This window comes from Archocentrus centrarchus, chromosome 21, assembly GCF_007364275.1.
Source record: "Archocentrus centrarchus isolate MPI-CPG fArcCen1 chromosome 21, fArcCen1, whole genome shotgun sequence".
Lineage (NCBI taxonomy): Eukaryota > Metazoa > Chordata > Actinopteri > Cichliformes > Cichlidae > Archocentrus > Archocentrus centrarchus.
In genome coordinates this window covers 649023-667435 of record NC_044366.1, presented here as the reverse complement: position 1 = coordinate 667435, position 18413 = coordinate 649023, and the positions used below count along the sequence as shown (strand labels likewise).

At 42.2% G+C, this 18413-nt stretch overlaps 1 protein-coding gene across 1 annotated transcript in view; it reads right to left on the bottom strand.

Moving 5' to 3' along the window:
- Positions 1–17992, bottom strand: part of LOC115800593 (titin-like) — a 107843-nt gene extending 89851 nt beyond the window's left edge. The window contains 20 exon segments of the mRNA XM_030758053.1: positions 1031–1176; positions 1336–1478; positions 2064–2160; positions 2163–2272; positions 2410–2473; positions 3017–3275; positions 3357–3419; positions 4026–4286; positions 5202–5314; positions 5818–6052; positions 7766–7879; positions 7881–7935; positions 8083–8137; positions 8140–8299; positions 8385–8492; positions 8551–8579; positions 8582–8836; positions 9327–9530; positions 13418–13521; positions 17873–17992. Coding sequence (XP_030613913.1) covers positions 1031–1176; positions 1336–1478; positions 2064–2160; positions 2163–2272; positions 2410–2473; positions 3017–3275; positions 3357–3419; positions 4026–4286; positions 5202–5314; positions 5818–6052; positions 7766–7879; positions 7881–7935; positions 8083–8137; positions 8140–8299; positions 8385–8492; positions 8551–8579; positions 8582–8836; positions 9327–9530; positions 13418–13508 — 2562 coding nt within the window. The 5' untranslated portion in view covers positions 13509–13521; positions 17873–17992.
- Positions 17993–18413: the final 421 nt, after the last annotated feature.

Genomic DNA, 18413 nt, shown 5'->3' with positions numbered 1-18413 from the left:
CACTTTTTTTTTAATAACTTTATTTGTATAATTTCAATTTAACATACAGAAAAGTAATGAATACAATCAGCATATTTGCAGAACTTGAACAGAGCAACCCCATATTCAAACTCTCAGAGAGAGAATGAAACCCAAGTAGAAAGGAAGAAGCCAGAAGAAACAGACAGTTAGTGAGATACGTAAATGTGTATATATATGTAGCTGTAATTAAAGAGAGAAGAAGGAGAAAAAAAAAAGGGGGGGTGAAGAGGGGAAGGGGCAGGAACCTCCATAGTGCATGCATAGGTATGGGCAACCACTAAATTAGTCGAGACTACTAAATTATCTTAGAAAAGTTTCTGTAGCTTTATGAAATGTTTGTATTTTTTACAAACTCAGTAAACGAAGACCAGGTCTCTGTGAATTTTTCGTGGCATCCCATTTGCTGTACCTAATTTTTTCTAGCTGCAGCATGGATAGCATCTCTTTAATCCAACTTTCAAAAGTAGGGGCTTTATTAGACTTCCACTGGAGAAGAATGAGTCTGCGAGCCGCAGCACATTTAAAAGGTTTTACTAAAGCTGGATAGCCAACCAGGTAGCGTGGAAAACTAAAACTACACCATTTATAATGGGAATTTATTCTGACTGTGTAAATTACAACATCAACTGCAATTACTGCTGACAACAGTGGTAACTGACAATGTAATTATTTATAGTACACAAAGTTATATATATGAAAGGTTTCTGATTCCACAGACATACTAACATCATTCAACCCTCGATCTAAAGGGAAACTGACCTCAGGGTCCTAGACTCTGTGGCAGACTGTCTTCTTTTAGTAAACAGCTAATTGGAGCTCAAATACACATCTGAAGCTTTTTACCACTGTGACTATATGACTCTGGACACTAACAAACACCTATAAGATTACAGGTTCTTTTTGATGGCTATAAAATGGTTATATGTGATTACCAGAGATAACAAGAACTCAGAACCCTGTTTAGAAGCAACCCTCTAGATATGACATCTATGGCTAATGATGCTCCTACCTGTCCAGAGATAATGGTGGTGGTTATCTTCTCCATTGTTGTAACAGTGACAGGGGGAAGATCTCCCACCTTGGGCTCTTGCACAATTGCAATCATTTCAGTCTTAAAGGCTGCTTCCTGTTTCTTCATGTAGGATTCATATTCCTCTGTTCAAAAACAAGGAATTAATCATATACAAGTTCAGAAAGCTACATCATCCCTTTAGGGCTGTGTTGTGTGAAGGATAATTATTTTCTCCATAATTACAGTCCCTTTATCTCTTCTGCACGTTAGAGCTTTGAGATGGCAGTTTTCATCATACTAACCTTCCTCCAGCAGACTGGCAGAGGCAGAGACTTCTCCGAGCTGATTCTTGGCAAAGATGGCATATTCTCCAGCGTCATCAGCAAAGGTCATGGAGATCTCTAATCGACACTCTCCAGTCTCCTTCTTGTAGGCAACTTTGTATCTGATGAAGGGGAATGAGTGTTACAGGCAAATGCCCTGAAGGCTGCACTGTGCATTACAATAAGAACAAACAGCATCCTAATATTCGACCCATACTTAATCCTACCTGTATAGTTTGTCCTGAGGGGCCATTGGAGGCACTATCATGGATTAAAGTCTAAAGAGACTGTTCGTAATGCAGAAGCAGGAATGAGATCTGTAGGTTAATGGGTTATGGGCTTGTTATTGGCATGATTTTATCACAGATTGTTAATATTAACAGAGTTTCTATCTGGTGATAGCTGTTATTAGTTAGCTGAGCCTTAACCACATGTTTTGCTAATGTGTTATATCTGATAGGGATATTTACTTTGGGCTCTAGAGGGTTTTTTTTCCAGTAGAAAGCTGAAAACTGCATGTATGAGTTACATTTCTGGTAGCTTGCTTCACTGTCAGTGAGTTGGTGAGTTTAGACATTAGGCCTTGAGTTCAGGGAGCTTTGTTTTATAGCTTAATTCATAAGCCAGATAAAAAAAAAAAAGAATCACCTAAAACCTCAACGACTTCCCATATGAGGACAGTGAACACCTGACAGAGGTAACACTACCTGTATCCAGTAGTGAGTGGAACACCACTCTTCTTCCAGATGATGTGTGGTTTGGGGCTTCCTCCAACCTGGCATTCAAACACAACACTTCCCCCTCCACCAGCTTCTGGATGGTTGGTTTTTTGATAAAGAAGGGAGCAGCAGCGGCAGTCTCTGACTCCACCATGCTCACCTGAGATATCGTCTCCACTCTGGCTTCTTCTCTTATTCTGGAAATACAAATTTCTCCTTAAGATTTCCAGGTCCAACCAGTTTTCTCTTTCAGTGACATAAAATAAGGAACTGATATGTTCAGCAATTTGCACTCAAGTTAATTCAAACTTTAGAGAAGCTTTGAGTGACTCACTGAGCAGCTTCAACATGTTCGGTAACAACAGCAATCTCCTCTCTGCTCTCGATGTCCTCAGACACTAGTGGAGAAAGACAGTTATTTTTTATCTCTGTGAGCAGATATCTGCATATGAATATGCAGAATTAATAGACAAGGGACACAACTTTTGGTATTGAAGATCTCAGGTGTCATTTATATTAAGCCGTGATGAGTGAGTAGGCTTTGGCTGCATGTAAACAGTCCCTGGGGAGAGCAAAGGAGGGACCACCACTGAAACACAGTCTTTGGCTTTATCGATTATCTGCTGACCACATTGATCACTGTCCCCACAGACTTTATCACTGCATGAAAACAGATGCGTTCCCAGGCTGGGCTCAGTTGCAGTGCAGCATGTGGATCCCATTCAACCTGTACAAGGTAAGGTAAATACTGACCAAAGCCAAATCCATCTAAGAGGGGGAGGGTTTCAGTAATGGGAGAAAGAAACTGAAATGAGAAGAGGCCCCATGATAGAACCCCGAGTTCCTCAACAAGTATTGCATATTAGAAAAGAAGACTCCTGAAAACTCCCTTGTGAGTGACACACTGCAGGCTTCCTTTTCAGAGCTAGAGTTGTACTGACCCTGGACGAGCAGGTAACAGGAAGTGCTGACAGTTCCCGCCTCATTGGTAGCAGTGCAGGTGAAGCGACCGCTGTCTTCAGCGAACGCCTCACGGATCACCAGCCTGGCAAATCCGTTCTCATAGGTGATCTGGAAATCAATGGAGCTCTCGATCTTGTAGTCCTCTCTGAACCACATTATGATGGGGACGGGGTGACCGCTGATCTGACACTCCAGAGTCACAGACTCACCCTCTGTCACATTCGTGTTCTTCAATCCCTGCACAAAAAAACACAACACCTTTACAAAAATGTCTCTCAAAACAGCATATTCTGATCTGAGGAGAACCAATCCACTTACAGAAATCAGTGTGGGCGGGACCACAGCACCGCCAGCAGAAGGTACTGCAGCTGCCTCCACCACCTGTAAGATATTCACAGGTATGTAAGCAAAAGGCAGTTCAAAAACTACGGCAACTATTTTTAAGATCAACAAACGGATGCACCACAAACAAGCACACAACACTGAACTGACTGTTCCCAACCAACAAACAATGAAGGAGAGATGACACAACACAGAACACAAGGAGGGACGGCCGGATGGACTGAAGAGGTGAGAATGAGGTAGTCAGTAGCATGGAGAAGCAAGTTAAAGTTTAATCCTGGATTTTCACAGAAATCAAGAAAACCAGACTTCCAGCAAACCAGAAGTATGACCACGTTTTCTTCAGCTGTTCTTTAGTCTGATAAGTGGTGAAAATGACAAATGAAATCAAAAGGATTCAAACGCAGGGTAGTAGGATCGGCTGCTGATTCAATCTGATTTTTCTAAAGACCTGAGATATTTCAGCCTGTGAAAGGCAGGAGAATCTAATCAGGTAGGTCATGTTAGGAGCCACGATCGAGTGACCATGAATACACCCAGTAAATTTCATGATACTGTTGTTGACAACTAATGGATCTCATGTTCATGTCCACATCAGGTTTTCTTGTCCTGTTTAGACCCAGCTCTCTGAGCTAGATTACAAACCTGGGCTCCCCAGTCTTCATACATTCTCTCCATTCTGCCCGAGTACACCACCCCGGTCTGTAACTCCGCCCCAAAACCACTCTGATATTTGTCAGTGAAGTGTTTGAATGGTGGCGGGATGGTCTCCAGTATCTCTCTGGTCTCTGCCGCTCTGCGAGATGGACTGGGAGACTTGACGGGCGTGATGATCTTTCGGGCAGTGACAGCGGACGAGGATAACTCTTTCTGCAGAGTGGCCAAAGCTGAGCCGGCGATGGAAACCTGACCGACCCAAGAGGAGGAAGAGCCACACCATGATCAAGAAAATACGCTTCAGTTTGTTTTATTTTTTTTCGAAGTTTGTGTTAAACCACAGCACAGAGAGGAGCTACGGTACATTAGTTTGATTAAAGCTTCAACAGATGAGGGGAATTTTAGATTAAGGTGGATTAATAGTGGGTACTAGATTAAATTAGTTTATTAATCAAGGGAATGAAGGAAGAGACGGTTAAAGGAGGATTCATTTAGTTATTTTATTTACATTATTTTATCAATTATAAACTACATTTCAACACAAGTTTGCATTTCAGGCAAGCAGTAGTTCAATAAGCTTCCCACAATGTTCCGATCAAATTTTGGAACAGTGGCAGCAGTGTTTGGATTTACTTGATTTTTATGGAACTCTGGGACGCTTTGGTTCAAGGTGTGTGTTGGCCTGCTTGAACAGTAATTAGTTTGTAACCTATAGCAATAATATGGTATTGCTTCTAAGGTTAAAATATAAAATATTATTTACTGCACTGCTGTCACAAGTTTAAGCAGCTAAAAATGATTAGGAACATGGAGTTTAGACTAAGGTTGGCATCTCTGTCCTGAACTTTACTGGACAGAGTAACATTACTAACACTAACCCACAGAAAGTGAAGGCAGTGGCAAGTTTCTCACAATGGGTCCTTTTTTGCATTCACTTTTGTTTGGAGCACTAAACTTTAATCCTGGACCAGATTAGCTGTCTTAGATGTAAAGACGGAGCATGGAATAATCTACACTGTAATCCCTGATTATGTGCCCTTGTAGAAGGTAGGGAATAACAGTAACTAAGGAAGCGCAGGCTGGCATAGGTGAAAGCCTGATTTTAGTATTCACGTGTTTTATTTTTATTTATTTCTACTGCTTGCCTGGTGCTGCCTGGCTTACCTCACTGCTAGACTCGGGTTTTGGGACAGAAACTTTAGAAACTGTGAATGTGGAACTGCAGAATGGGGTGAGACCGGTGTCCACACGGGTGGAGAGTTCTGTCCTCTCTGAATCTGGAGCAACCAAACACAAGAAGCATCTGAACCTCAGGAGGATTTTAAAAGCTCGACAGTATATTTAATGTTTCAGGTAATTATTTCTGCTGTAGAAGATAACTGCATGATTATCAAGAGATTTATCCATTTAGTTGTATATTAATGTTATTAAGTCTTTGCTGTTATTAACTGGGTGACTTATGCTATGATGGTCCTAGATAATAAAGATGAATCATATATTATTATTCATCAACTAAACCTTATCACAAAGGGACACTCAATAGATAATTAGAGATTTGGTTGGGCAGATAAACTTTTCTGAAATTAAAATGTGTTTTGAAATTGTGTGAAATCAAATGTTTTTGTAAACCCCCAAAAATTGTTTTGCCATTTTGGGTGGAAAACAAAAAAATTTAACCAAATCTACTTTTAACCTTTTAAATCTGATCGTTCAGTCAAATCTCTTGGTATTTTTTGTGCTGGAGGCCTAGCTAACCTGAGGCTGTGGCAGGCTGTTTCACAGGTAACCTCCTGAGCAGTAGAAAGCACGTGGCCAGCTTGCACTCTTGTTGATGTCAAAGCAGCTTGATACTTTTGATCAGCAGCCATGGTGGCGGCCTGCTGTCCTAAGTCCACCTCTACGGCCTCGCCCTCTTCAGCTGGCCCGCCCTCGACATGCGCGGGCTGTCGGACACGAGCGAGGTCGACGGCAGCCACCACGGTGGCCAATGCCCCCGCTCTTTTCCCTCCCTCAGCCTGGAGAAATAACCGGTTAGCACATAGATCTCAGGACATCCATGGCAGGACAGAAAACAGGCAGGCTCATGGGGGAAAATGTCTTTGGTGAACAGAATTCAGTTCATTTGTCCTCTCAGTCAAAGAACAACTTTCAAAGTTCTTTAAAATGCAGAGCTGGGGTAAGGTTTCTGATTAGCCGAGCTTAGACTGGATTAGACTGAATTTAGAGGAACAGCTAGCTTGACTCTGTCTGTCTAAAGCTCTGGGCTGGATGGATGTCCACTGTGGCTTCTTCATTTCTGTTTTTTATTTAACTTTGTTCAGATTAAACGAGGTTATTTAGTGAGCTTCAGAGGTGTTGTGGGAGTCACTTTTGGATTACGAGCAGAGCCAGACTAGCAATTAGCTCTCCCCCCAGCTTCCAGTTTTATGCTAAGCTAGGCTAACCTAGCCTGACTCCAGTTACCCAGCTGACTGGAGGTCACAAAGGTACAGATAAAGATGAAAGTTGCCTGATTCTGGGAGAACTCCAAAAGTCAAAATTCACAATTAAATAAGAGCAGTTACATGTTCATCAGCATCGCTGTTACAAAGTCTTAGAATCCACTTTGTTTGCAGATTGTAAAGATGTTCTTTTGATGACTAAGACCCAGATCAGCAACTAATCCTGTTTTTAAAACTCTCACAGAGAGAAAAAATCCAAATTTGGGTCACATCAGGCTCTAATTTTCTATGGAATGTTATGGACAGGATACTGATGCCCATGCAAACATAAAAGTTAAAAGTCACTTGAAGAACACATGCTCGTCTGTTTGTTATGCAGTAAAGTTGGTTGAAAGTGAATGAAGACTGTAAAGAAAGGTGACAACCCACAATCTAATGGGAACATGATTAAAAAAAGAGGCTGTGAAAGTGCTCAAAAAAGATGGAGCAACTGTGGAGACGTCCACGCTTGATAGAGGAAGAGATACCTGCTCCTCAGTCTGCTGAAGGGTCAGGTGGTCATCTTGGTAAAGATCATGATAACACCACTCTAATGAGTTAACAGCTGAAGGAATCTTTTCTTCACACAGATCAGGCAGGATGTCTTGGTTAAAAAATCTGAAAATATCTTCAGCAGAACTGAGCCAGACTTGCTCCCCGCTGGAAACAGGTGGTAAACCTTTGTGGTTAAAAACAGAGGACAAGCTTTGCAGGTGTACAGTTCCTTTGCTGTGCTGCCATTGGTCATTTTCATTGGACAAATCTCCCCCTGGTCACAGTTTGAATCTGTGGCTATTCCCTCACAGCCTGGAGAGTTGCCCCATACCTCAGCGTTCAGGGTAAAATTCACATCATCTGGCACTTCAGATGATTCTGACTTCATTTCAACAGTTTGAGGCTGAGGACCAAATCAAAAGAGTTAAGATGTTCATTCTGCTGTAAAGTGGCAATGATGTGGTGAGTATCAAATGGAAAAAAGAGCAGGACAAACTGTGAGACACATGAATGATGGGAAAACACCACATTCTCGATGAACATCAGAAATACAGAAGTGGATTCATAGTTAATGTCAGGTTTAGGAATGAATAAAGGACCAACAAAGTCAGGGTAACACAGCAGCACCCCAAGAAGAAGATTTAGGAGTCAGGGAACCTCACATGCATCTTAATGAAAAATGTCCAGTTTCCTTGAATGGTTGATCCTTACATGTTAATATGGTCCTCCTACCCTGAACATGCCAGCCCTCACCTGTTTGACCATGGTGACCTGCTGCTCTTGGAAAAGGTGAGTGACGGTCCTCGCCTCGGCCACATAGTCTTCCTGCTTCCAGGGTGGGAGGACATCCACGGCGGCCTGCTGTGTGGATGATAGGGGATGGGACTGCCCTGATGGGGGAGACTGAGAGTGTTAAAGTCTTTCTCTCACACAGCTGCCCTGATTGATTTCTTTGTCAAGCACACTGGATCATCAGATCTCTCTCAATGATGTAAACAATCATTTGTTGGCTTCCTTTCACATAAAAGTTGCAAACTGGCAAATAAGAGCCAGCATTAACATGTAAAGACTCCACCCACCTGACAGGTGTTGGTGTGGGTGCCTTCACATGTCTGAACAGTGATGCGACTGTTGGCGTCCTCCGGTCACCTTGGCAACTAGTGATGGCTGAGTTGGTGACTTGGACGTGGGTTTGGGAGGAACTCTGGGTGGAGTCTTGTGAGCCAGTTCGGCGCCCTCTACATGCATCTCCATCATGGCGGTGGCCTGGAAACTGGCCTCCATCTTCTGAGGGCAGACAGTGGAGTGCAAATGGTTAGACTGAGTCTGAGTAAAATAGAAAACAAGATGTTTCTTTAATGATTTTGTTTACCTTTTCCACTCTGGTCTGTCGGGTCTCTGAAATCTGAGCGGTTGAAATAACTGTCTTTGTTTTCTTTGCTGGAACAGCTTCTTCACCTGAAAACAGCTCTACTTCAGTCTATGATTTTATAAAAACCAAATTCCAAAAAGCAGAAACAGAGATGAATGGCTCTCACCTGAACCAGCAGTTCAGCTGTGGAGGTAGCCGTCCACTGCTGTTGGTGGCTGTCACTGAATACGTCCCAGAATCCTCTGGAAAGGCCTCAGCGATCAGCAAGCTGTGTAGATCTCCGTCCTGGATGATTCTGAAGTCGGTGGAGCTCTGGATCTCGGCGCCTTCTCTGTAGAATTTCACCACAGGTGCTGGGATCCCGGTGACTCGGACATCCAGCCTCACTTGGCTGCCCTGTCTCACTGTGGAGCTCTGTAGTCTCTGAATGAAGCTGGGAGGTGCCGTCTCAGCTGGTGGAGGAAGTAGAGATGGCTTTCAAACAAAGGCTTTATTTTATTGTATACTGTTCAAGGGAGTACTATGGTCGGCTGATGTGAAACCAACCTTTTTTTAATCACCATCTTAAAGCCGCTAGGATTTTCTTCTGATTTAGACTGGTGTTAAAAATCAGCCTGCCCTAGAACTTTATATGAGTATTGTGGGATGACCTTAATATAAAAACTTCCATCGAGGAGTGAGTTCATCACTTCTATGCTATTAATCTTTTGAGAACTCTGGATGGCAAAACTTTTATATAGCAACTGGAAATAAAAAGAACAACTGAACCTTTCTTTAGGGTCTTCAAATGTCCGTAAGTCAATAACAATGATTTTAAAATTAAAATTTGCTGTTTGCAGTAACTTTTTATCAGTAGGTTGAGAAAATCAAAAAGGAATGTATTGAAAGGAGTGCATGTAGATCTGAAGTATTTCTGTTTACCGAGTCTCTCTGTGATCTCACCTGTAACTAAGAGTTCTGCTGTGCTTGTGGCTTGTCCAGCACCATTGGTGGCTCTGACAGAAAATCGTCCACTGTGGGCGGCGGTCACAGCAGGGATCCTCAGAACAGCGCGGCCGTCGCTGAACGAGATCTGAACGCCGGGCAGAGCGGCAGCAGAAAGAACCTGGCCATCACGGAACCAGCTCACCTCAGGAACTGGAGAACCTGCAAAGGAGAGATTAACCTGTTAGAGGACCAAGAAACCAACAAACACCAAAACCATCCACCCATCCATTTTCTTCCACTTATCCGGAGTGGCGGGGGCAGCAGCCTAAGCAGAGAAGCCCAGACCCCCCTCTCACCAGCCACCTTCTCCAGCTCATTCGGGGGAACACTGAGATGTTTCCAGGCAAGCTGAGAGATATAACCTCTCAGTGTGTTCCGGGTCTGCCCTGGGGCCTCCGTCCGGTAGGACATGCCCAAAAACACCTCCCCAAAAAAGCTCCTAGGAGGTACCCTAGCCAGGTGCCCAAACCACCTCAACTGGCTCCTTTCAATGTGGAGAAGCAGTGGCTCTACTCTGAGCCCCTCTTGAATGACTGCACTCGTCACTGTATCTGAGTTAACTTCAATAGTTACTTCCTCCAAACCAGCAACATGTTTATTAGATCCCATTCCTACTAGACTGTTCAAATAAGTCTTTTCATTTATTGATGCTTTAATCCTAAATATGATCAATCTGTCTTTATTAGTTGGCTATGTACCACAGGCTTTTAAGGTGGCTGTAATTAAACTGTTACTTAAAAAAGTCATCACTGACCCAGCTGTTTTAGGCCAATCTCCAACCTTCCTTTTCTCTCAAAGATTCTTGAAAGAGTAGTTGTAAAACAGCTAACTGATCAGAGGAACGGTTTATTTAAAGAGTTTCAGTCAGGTTTCAGAATTCATCACAGTACAGAAACAGCATTAGTGAAGGTTACCAATGATCTTCTTACAGTCTCTGACAGTGGACTCATCTCTGTGCTTGTCCTGTTGGACCTCAGTGCAGCTTTTGATACTGTTGACCATAACATTTTATTGCAGAGATTAGAGCTTGCTATAGGTATTAAAGGTACTGCACTGCAGTGGTTTGAGTCATATTTATCTAATAGACTCCAATTTGTTCATGTAAATGGGGAGTCTTCTTCACACACTAAGGTTAATTATGGAGTTCCACAGGGTTCTGTGCTAGGACCAATTCTATTTACATTATACATGCTTCCCTTAGGCAGTATTATTAGAAAGCATTGCATCAATTTTCATTGTTATGCAGATGACGCTCAGCTTTACCTATCAATGAAGCCAGATGACACACATCAATTGGTTAAACTGCAGGAATGTCTTAAAGATATTAAGGCCTGGATGACCTCTAATTTCCTGCTTCTAAATTCAGATCAAACTGAAGTTCTTGTACTCGGCCCCACAAATCTTAGAAACATGGTGTCAAACCAGATACTTACTCTGGATGGCATTACTTTGGCCTCCAGTAACACTGTGAGAAATCTTGGAGTCATTTTTGACCAGGATATGTCCTTCAATGCACATATTAAACAAATATGTAGGACCGCTTTTTTGCATTTGTGCAATATTTCTAAAATTAGAAACATCCTTTCTCAGAGTGATGCTGAAAAGCTCATTCATGCATTTATTACTTCTAGGCTGGACTATTGTAATTCATTATTATCAGGCTGTCCTAAAAGCTCCCTGAAAAGCCTTCAGCTGATCCAAAATGCTGCAGCTAGAGTACTGACAGGGACTAGAAAGAGAGAGCAGATTTCTCCCATATTGGCTTCTCTTCATTGGCTCCCTGTTAAATCTAGAATATAGTTTAAAATCCTTCTCCTCACCTACAAGGTCTTGAATAATCAGGCCCCATCTTATCTCAAGACCCCCCCCCCGAGCCTGGTTCTGCTGGAGGTTTCTTCCTGTTAAAGGGAGTTTTTCCTTCCCACTGTCACCAAGTGCTGCTCATAGGGGGTCGTTTTGACTGTTGGGTTTTCTCTGTATTATTGTAGGGTCTTTACCCACAATACAAAGCACCTTGAGGCGACCGTTTGCTGTGATTCGGCGCAATATAAATAAAATTGAATTGAATGGAATCTCTAAGAGGGAGGTCAGCCAGTCTTTAAAGGCAGCTCATTTGCTCCGTTTGTATCCTACTATCCAAAGCTTGTGACCATAGGTGAGGGTAGGGAAGACAATCAACAGCTTCACTTTTACACTCAGCTCTCGCTTTACTGCAGCGTGTGCAGCGTCTGCATCATTACAACTGTAGCCCAAATCTGTCTGTCAGTTACCTACTCTCTTCTCCCGTCACTCGTGAACAAGACCATGAGATACTCCTCCACTTGGGGTAGCAACTCGTTCCTGAGCCGGAGTGTATTCTTCACCATTTTCCAGTTGAGGACCTGAGGACCATGGCCTCAGATTTAGAGGTGTTGCTTCTAATACCTGCCTCTTCAAGTCTGGCTTTAAACCACTCCACTGCAAGCTGGAGGCAGACAGGGGCACCTGGGTGACTTAGTGGTGAAGCTGGTGACTACATACATATGCCACATTGCGGGCGGTGCGGGTTTGAGTCCCAGCCCATTGCCAATTTTCCCGCGTGTCTTCCCCTGTATCTTTCCCCCACTTCCTGTCTCTCTCTCCACTGCCAATAAAAGCTGCTGTGGCCAAAAATGCAAAAAAGAAAAAAAACAATGGGACAGACATCCCATACTCCCACAGAATACGCTTTTCCAGATCCATGAAACACATGTTGACTGGACGGGCAAACTCCCACGCACACTCAAATATCCTTGAAAGGATAAAGAGCTAGTCCAGAGTTCCCTGACCAGGACGAAAACCACATTGTTCCTCTTGAATCTGAAGTTCCACTAACGGGCGGACCCTCCTTTCCAGCACCCTGGCATAGACCTTACCGGGAAGACTGAGGAGTGTGATCCCCCGATAGTTAGAGCACACCCTCCAGTCTCCCTTCTTAAAGATGGGGACCACCACCCCAGTCTGCCAATCCAGTGGCACCGCCCCAGATCTCCACACGATGCACTGCAAACACTGACGATCTAACTAAGTCTCATAATCTTAAATTAAGCCAACAAATTATTTTTGATCTTGTTTTGAGAGTGATATGCTAAGCAAGAGCTTGAAATAATCTGATCCAATATTTGATTAGATTATTTCAAGAAATCTTACCAAGTGTAATTATGTCACTACACTGGAAGACTATTGCACTGACTTTGAAAAGATTCAGATTATAATCAAGTGTAAATATCTATTTTTTTTTTAGACAAAACACGAGCTGACCTGATACACTGGTGGACATTGTTTTATACTGTCTGGTTAAACTTGGAACAAGTGCTATTTTAGTAGAAGCAACGTGGTGCAGACTTCCCTCAAACACTGGCATCAACATAAATTTCACAGTACATGCAGGCACAACAAGCAGCAATGCAGCAACCACCTCAGCTGTGTCTGCTGTGGTTTTGGTTGGTTTGGAGTTGACCTGCAGTCAAAACTGAAACAGAAAACTGACAGAGAAAGGCTGAGAGAGCCGATCAGGGGCTGTCTCTCTAAATGTTGGAGCTACCTCATGCCTTCCCCAAGTTCCCAAAAGGGAAAGGCATCTGCTCAAATTCTGTCCAACCTTTATTTTTATCAGAGACATTCTAACTCTCAAATGTCAGAATGTCCCTGAAAGCACCAGCAGCAGCCTGGCCTCTTCACATGAGTGCCAGAAAAAAAAGAAAGTTGTCTAAATGGTGACCGACACCCACCTAACTGTTAAATCCTGCAGCTTTAATTCACACTGTAACTGCAGAAAGCCCAAATATGAATTTTACACAGCCTCAGGTGGGTTTTCATGAACGTTTGTTATCTTCATAACTTCTCTGTTTAATATCATACATTCAGTGTTTTCCCAGATTATTTTGCTCTTTGTTCTCAGTGAGCCTCCTGTAACCTTTTATAAATGACTGAAATCAAATATCTTAAAAATACTCATAACACTTCATACGCCCCTCCTGATTTCAAACATCACATCACCACATCACCGTAACCTGCTGTCCTCTTACCACTAACTTGAGCCTCGAACGTGGCGGCACTACCCTCCAGTGCCACGACGCTCTGTAGCGGCTGCGTGAATGTTGGCGCTTGTGTGGACATGATGATCGGCACCCTGAAACACAAACAAGGTGAAGGAGAGTGTCAGTCAAGGACACACAGCAGCAGGATTTCACAAAGGTGGTCAGTTAAAGGCGGAGCTAATTCTCCAGCTGATGCCAATAGACCAGTGCAGAAGAAGAGAAGCCCTCACGTGAACATCAAACTGTAAACGACAAAGTAAACCTGATGGAAATATGATTTATTTGGCTTCATGAGTTTCCCTGCTGGTTGCTGCAGTCACATGAATCATGTAAATCAGTGGTTCCCAAAGTGTGGGCTGTATGCACACTTACATCCATCCATTCTCTCCCGCTCATCCTGTTCAGGGTTGCGGGGGTGTGGGAGCCTATCCCAGCTGTCATAGGGTGAGAGGCAGGGTACACCTGTACAGGTCGCCAGCCTGTCACAGGGCCAACACAAAGAGACAGACAACATCCACGCCTATGGGCAATTTAGAGTGGCCAATTAACCTAACCCCAGTAAGTGCATGTCTTTGGGAGGAAACCCACGCAGGCACAGGGAGAACATGCAAACTCCCCACAGAGAGGCCCAGAGGAATCGAACCCGGAACTTCTAGATGTTATTCTAACTGTGAGGCAGCAGTGCTAACCACTGTGCCACCGTGCTGCCCTGCACAGTTACATATTTAGATAAATGTATTTATTTATATAAAAAGTGAATTAAAACTGGAAACAGGAGGTTTTTAGTTTGTGATGTTACTCATTACTCTGACCTAAATTTACTGCTCTTGTATTGAAGTTTGTGTCCCAGTGACAGATGGGTCACACATTAGCATTACCACTTTACATATGACTGGGTAGTATTAACAATTTATAGCCAACAGCCCATGTTGGTTATGTTTTTTAACCTTTATTTTACCAGGTAAAAATCTTTGAGAATGGTCTCATTAACAGAGACGACCTGGTCATCACTTCTGATGAAATCCATGGATTTTCTGGCAGGCCGCTGCACTCCTGTCCTAACTCCCATCACCATCTGATGGATCATCAGAGTCTAGCTGCCAGAGAGCTTACTTAAATTCTTCCAGCTGATTTGTCCCTACTGAAATCTCTCTGTCGGTTCCACAGCATCGTGTCCATGTTGCTGCGATGTTTTGATTGGCCAATCACATTGTTGTGATGTCATAGGTTTGTGACTCAGATTAGAAGACCTGGATGATACCAAAGCTTAGCTTGCTCTGAGCTGGATGGAGTAAATCCCCACAGTGGCTGCAGGAGACATGGGCTTACCTCCTCTGTGAAACTAAAAGTCCAGGTTGACTTATTTGACTTAAAATTATTCATTTTCTCATGTTAGCCATCGTTAACCCTTTTACAACTAAATAAGTTCATCACAGCTGTAATAATAAACAAACAGTGGACCCATGCATCCACCCTGATCACTGCTCTGTATCTCCACACATGCACAGGTCACCTGACTGCAGGAAAAATCATCTGAAGCCAATGATTCAAACATTATTTCACTGAAGAAGCTAAAACATCATAATGAGAGAAGATCTGAGCTTTGAGTTTTTAATGATTGTTTTGGGGTTTTAAAGGCTCATCAGTGACATGATTAACATTTAAAGTGTCTTTGGTTTGTGAACATACTCATTTATACAGATAAATATCAGGAGACTACATGAAAGAAAACACGAGACTTAAAAAAAGAGAAGTGCCTCAATCCTGATAAACAGTATTTAAAGATCAGTTTGTGTCCCGAGTTTGGAGAAGTCCACATTTTGCAGCTCCATAATCTGACCTCTGACCTTTCCTATGTATTCAATGCTGTTTTACACAAATGGCATCCTGCATGTTGCGCTTAGGTGTGTTAATGTTAATGAATTCTTCGGGTTTGTTTGGAGCAGCGTTTAAATGTTGTTAAGAGCAGCTGGATGAAAATGTGCTGAGTGTCTTCTGCAGCTTCACTCAGAGGTTCGAGTTTCAGAGACGTGAGACAGGTGAGACGCACGGCGGCTATAAATGTCTGACGGACGGCAGCAGCTGGACGGAGTCGCCCGGAGACAACGTCCAGTTTCAGCTGCAGGATTTTAGTTTTTGTACACTGAGACTAAAAACTTTAACACGTTTGACACAAACAGCTTTCACAATAAAACTGATCAGTGTTTAAATAAAAATCTAACTTTTTAAATCTAATTATAGTTTTCCCCAAAATACTAGAAAAAAAAATAAAGACAGGAAAATAAAGGAAAAAAAGTAAAGCTGCTGTTTTCCAGTCTGAACTATTAAAACACGACTTAATTATGAACTGATTAATAATTATAATCATTTCCTCAGAGCGACCCTGCTGTGACCTCAGAGGGAGCACGGTCTCAGGAGCTCAACTTCATCTTTATTTTGATCAGATTTGTCTTCATGGATCAATATTTAACTTCATATAATAATGACTTCTATAACTTCAATAATAATGTTATGAGTCAGTGCATGGTGTTGTTGGAGCATAAAAAGATCAATGATGTTAAAGGTGCATCTTTAAATAATCAGATTATTTTTCTCTGTTTTCATGATCAAATGTTTAATTTGAAATAAAATTCATGAAAAAGTTTCTGGATGATAAATTCTGCTTTTATTGCTTTCAGGTGATGTTTGATACTTTAACACACAGTAACTATTCTAATGAAAGTATGAATGTCACATTATTTCACACTGTTTATTTTGTGTTCATGTTTTTATTAAAAAATAATAATTTAATGATTTTGTTTGAGTTAAAGGCTCAAAGCTCACAGTGGGTTTTACAGCTTTGTCTTTTTAATGCTCCTCTTTCTACACAACATTAAATATTATTAAAGCTGGTGAAAAATATATTTTTAATTATTTAACTTTGTTTTTACAACATCACTTGTTTACATGTTTTACTGTTTTACAAACACAATTTTCATTACATGAGAATTTAAACATTTACTTTTGTTTTTGTTCTTAATACTTATTTTAAATTTCTTGCAATTATTTGGCTTTAAAATTTCTTAAATTTTGCTTTAAAATAATATTCATGTAAAAATTATCTCACAAACATTAAACACCTAATAAAGTTTTAATTTGAAAGGAACTGTGATTAATATTTTTATAGTGACATGAATACGAAGTGATCAGCAGACAAACTGAGGAAGACGAGTTTGTTGAAGCTGCTGAGGACAGCAGCAGGTGATCAGTGAAATCAGTGAACTGCAAACTCACCTGTGAACTCTGCATCATTGTAGCTTATTAATTATTATTGTTGCTATTAATATTATTTAAGGAGACTGAAATAAAAAGTACAGCATGTTAAATGAACCATAAGGAGATACGAGGATTCCTGACAGTCACCACAGATACTCTGAGTAAAAATACTCCTAAAAATGTGAGAGTACTTTTTCATCTGAGATTTAAACACTTCGATAATCTCTGATCCTGTTTGTCAAACATAATAAAAAAACAGCTCAAAGATAAGAAATAAATAAATCAGAATAACTGAAATAAATAAACTCTGTATAACAGCTGTGCTCTGATTCAGTCTCTGCTCCATGAAGTGAAATTTAATTTTAAAACAACATCACAGGCAACAATCAGAAAGTCCTGCAGCTGTTTGTGTTGCATCAGAGTGCTAAAAACTTATCATGACAAATAACTTCACATATATTTATATTTCTGTGCTTGTTGTAATATTTTCTTAAAATGGATGAATATTGAAAACACTTTCCCTTTGATTGTAAGTGATCACTGTCCCGTCTCATCTGTGACGTCGACAGCAGAAAAAGCCGCTGAACCTGTAACACCATTTTAAGGTGCTGATGATCAATAATCAGAGTTCCTGCTCTCTGAATGTGACCGTGAACGCCTCACTGTTTTTTTCAGTGCTGTCAGCTGATTTGAGGTGAAGCTGTGGAGTTTCTCACCCTCTCTGTGAACTGCTGATCAACTGATCACAGCTCATTGATCACTAATCAATACACACAGCGTCACCTCATCAGCAGATAAACAGGCTGCAGGATCAAACTGGATAAACTCAGCTGATATTTACAGATGGAGCTCTCAGGACAGATATGGCAGTGGCCAAAAATACCCCCCCCCGAGCAGTTTGATTGACAGACAGCATGTGGCACATAGCTGGAGGTGAAGTGATAGCCCTGCTGCTGATTCCCTTAAAAAGCCATCAGCCACCCAGCTGACAGTCCACTCTCATGCTATCAGCGGCTATTCTTGGCCTTCCTCGGGTCAGTGCACAGCCCCCTGCACACGGCCAACCTGCAATCTGCACCCGAAAAACATCAAACCGACACAAAAACCTGAACACAGCCTCGAGTCCTGACCCCTGAGTCCCCATAAACCACACAGGTCAGCGTCATTACAGGACCAGTGAGTACTCACTTGTATCACAAGAGTGCCTGAAATGATGGGACAGAGCCCGGCTGAACAACCAGCAACAGTCTCCTTATCCAGAAAGGTTTTTCCAGGAAAATCCAAGGTGAGAACAGACGAGCCTCGAAATATCCCCCCCAAAAAACAAAACTACACAGGATAGAGGCCGTGTAGTTTTGCTTTCCCTCCCTGCAATCCCTCCACCCGAGGCGAGGCTGGGAATGCTCCAACTGCTCAGGAGGGCCCAGATGGTGGTTTAGGGTTTTATACCAGGGGGACGACCTGCTTCATCACAGCATCGACACTCCCCATTGGCTGCTGGGACACTCGGGGGGCATGATGGGACATAGCAGCCATTTATGAGACCTGCAGCTTGTTTGTCATCGTGTGGCTGCTGATCCGGATCCTCTGATTCAGATCAGTCTGAGTGTGTGTGACCACAGCTCGTTCACACACAGATCTGAGCCTCTGCTTTATAAATGAACCAAAGAAAAGGAGTTTATCTAAGTTAAAGTCACAGCAGGACTGAGTCATTAAGAACTGCTGAGCA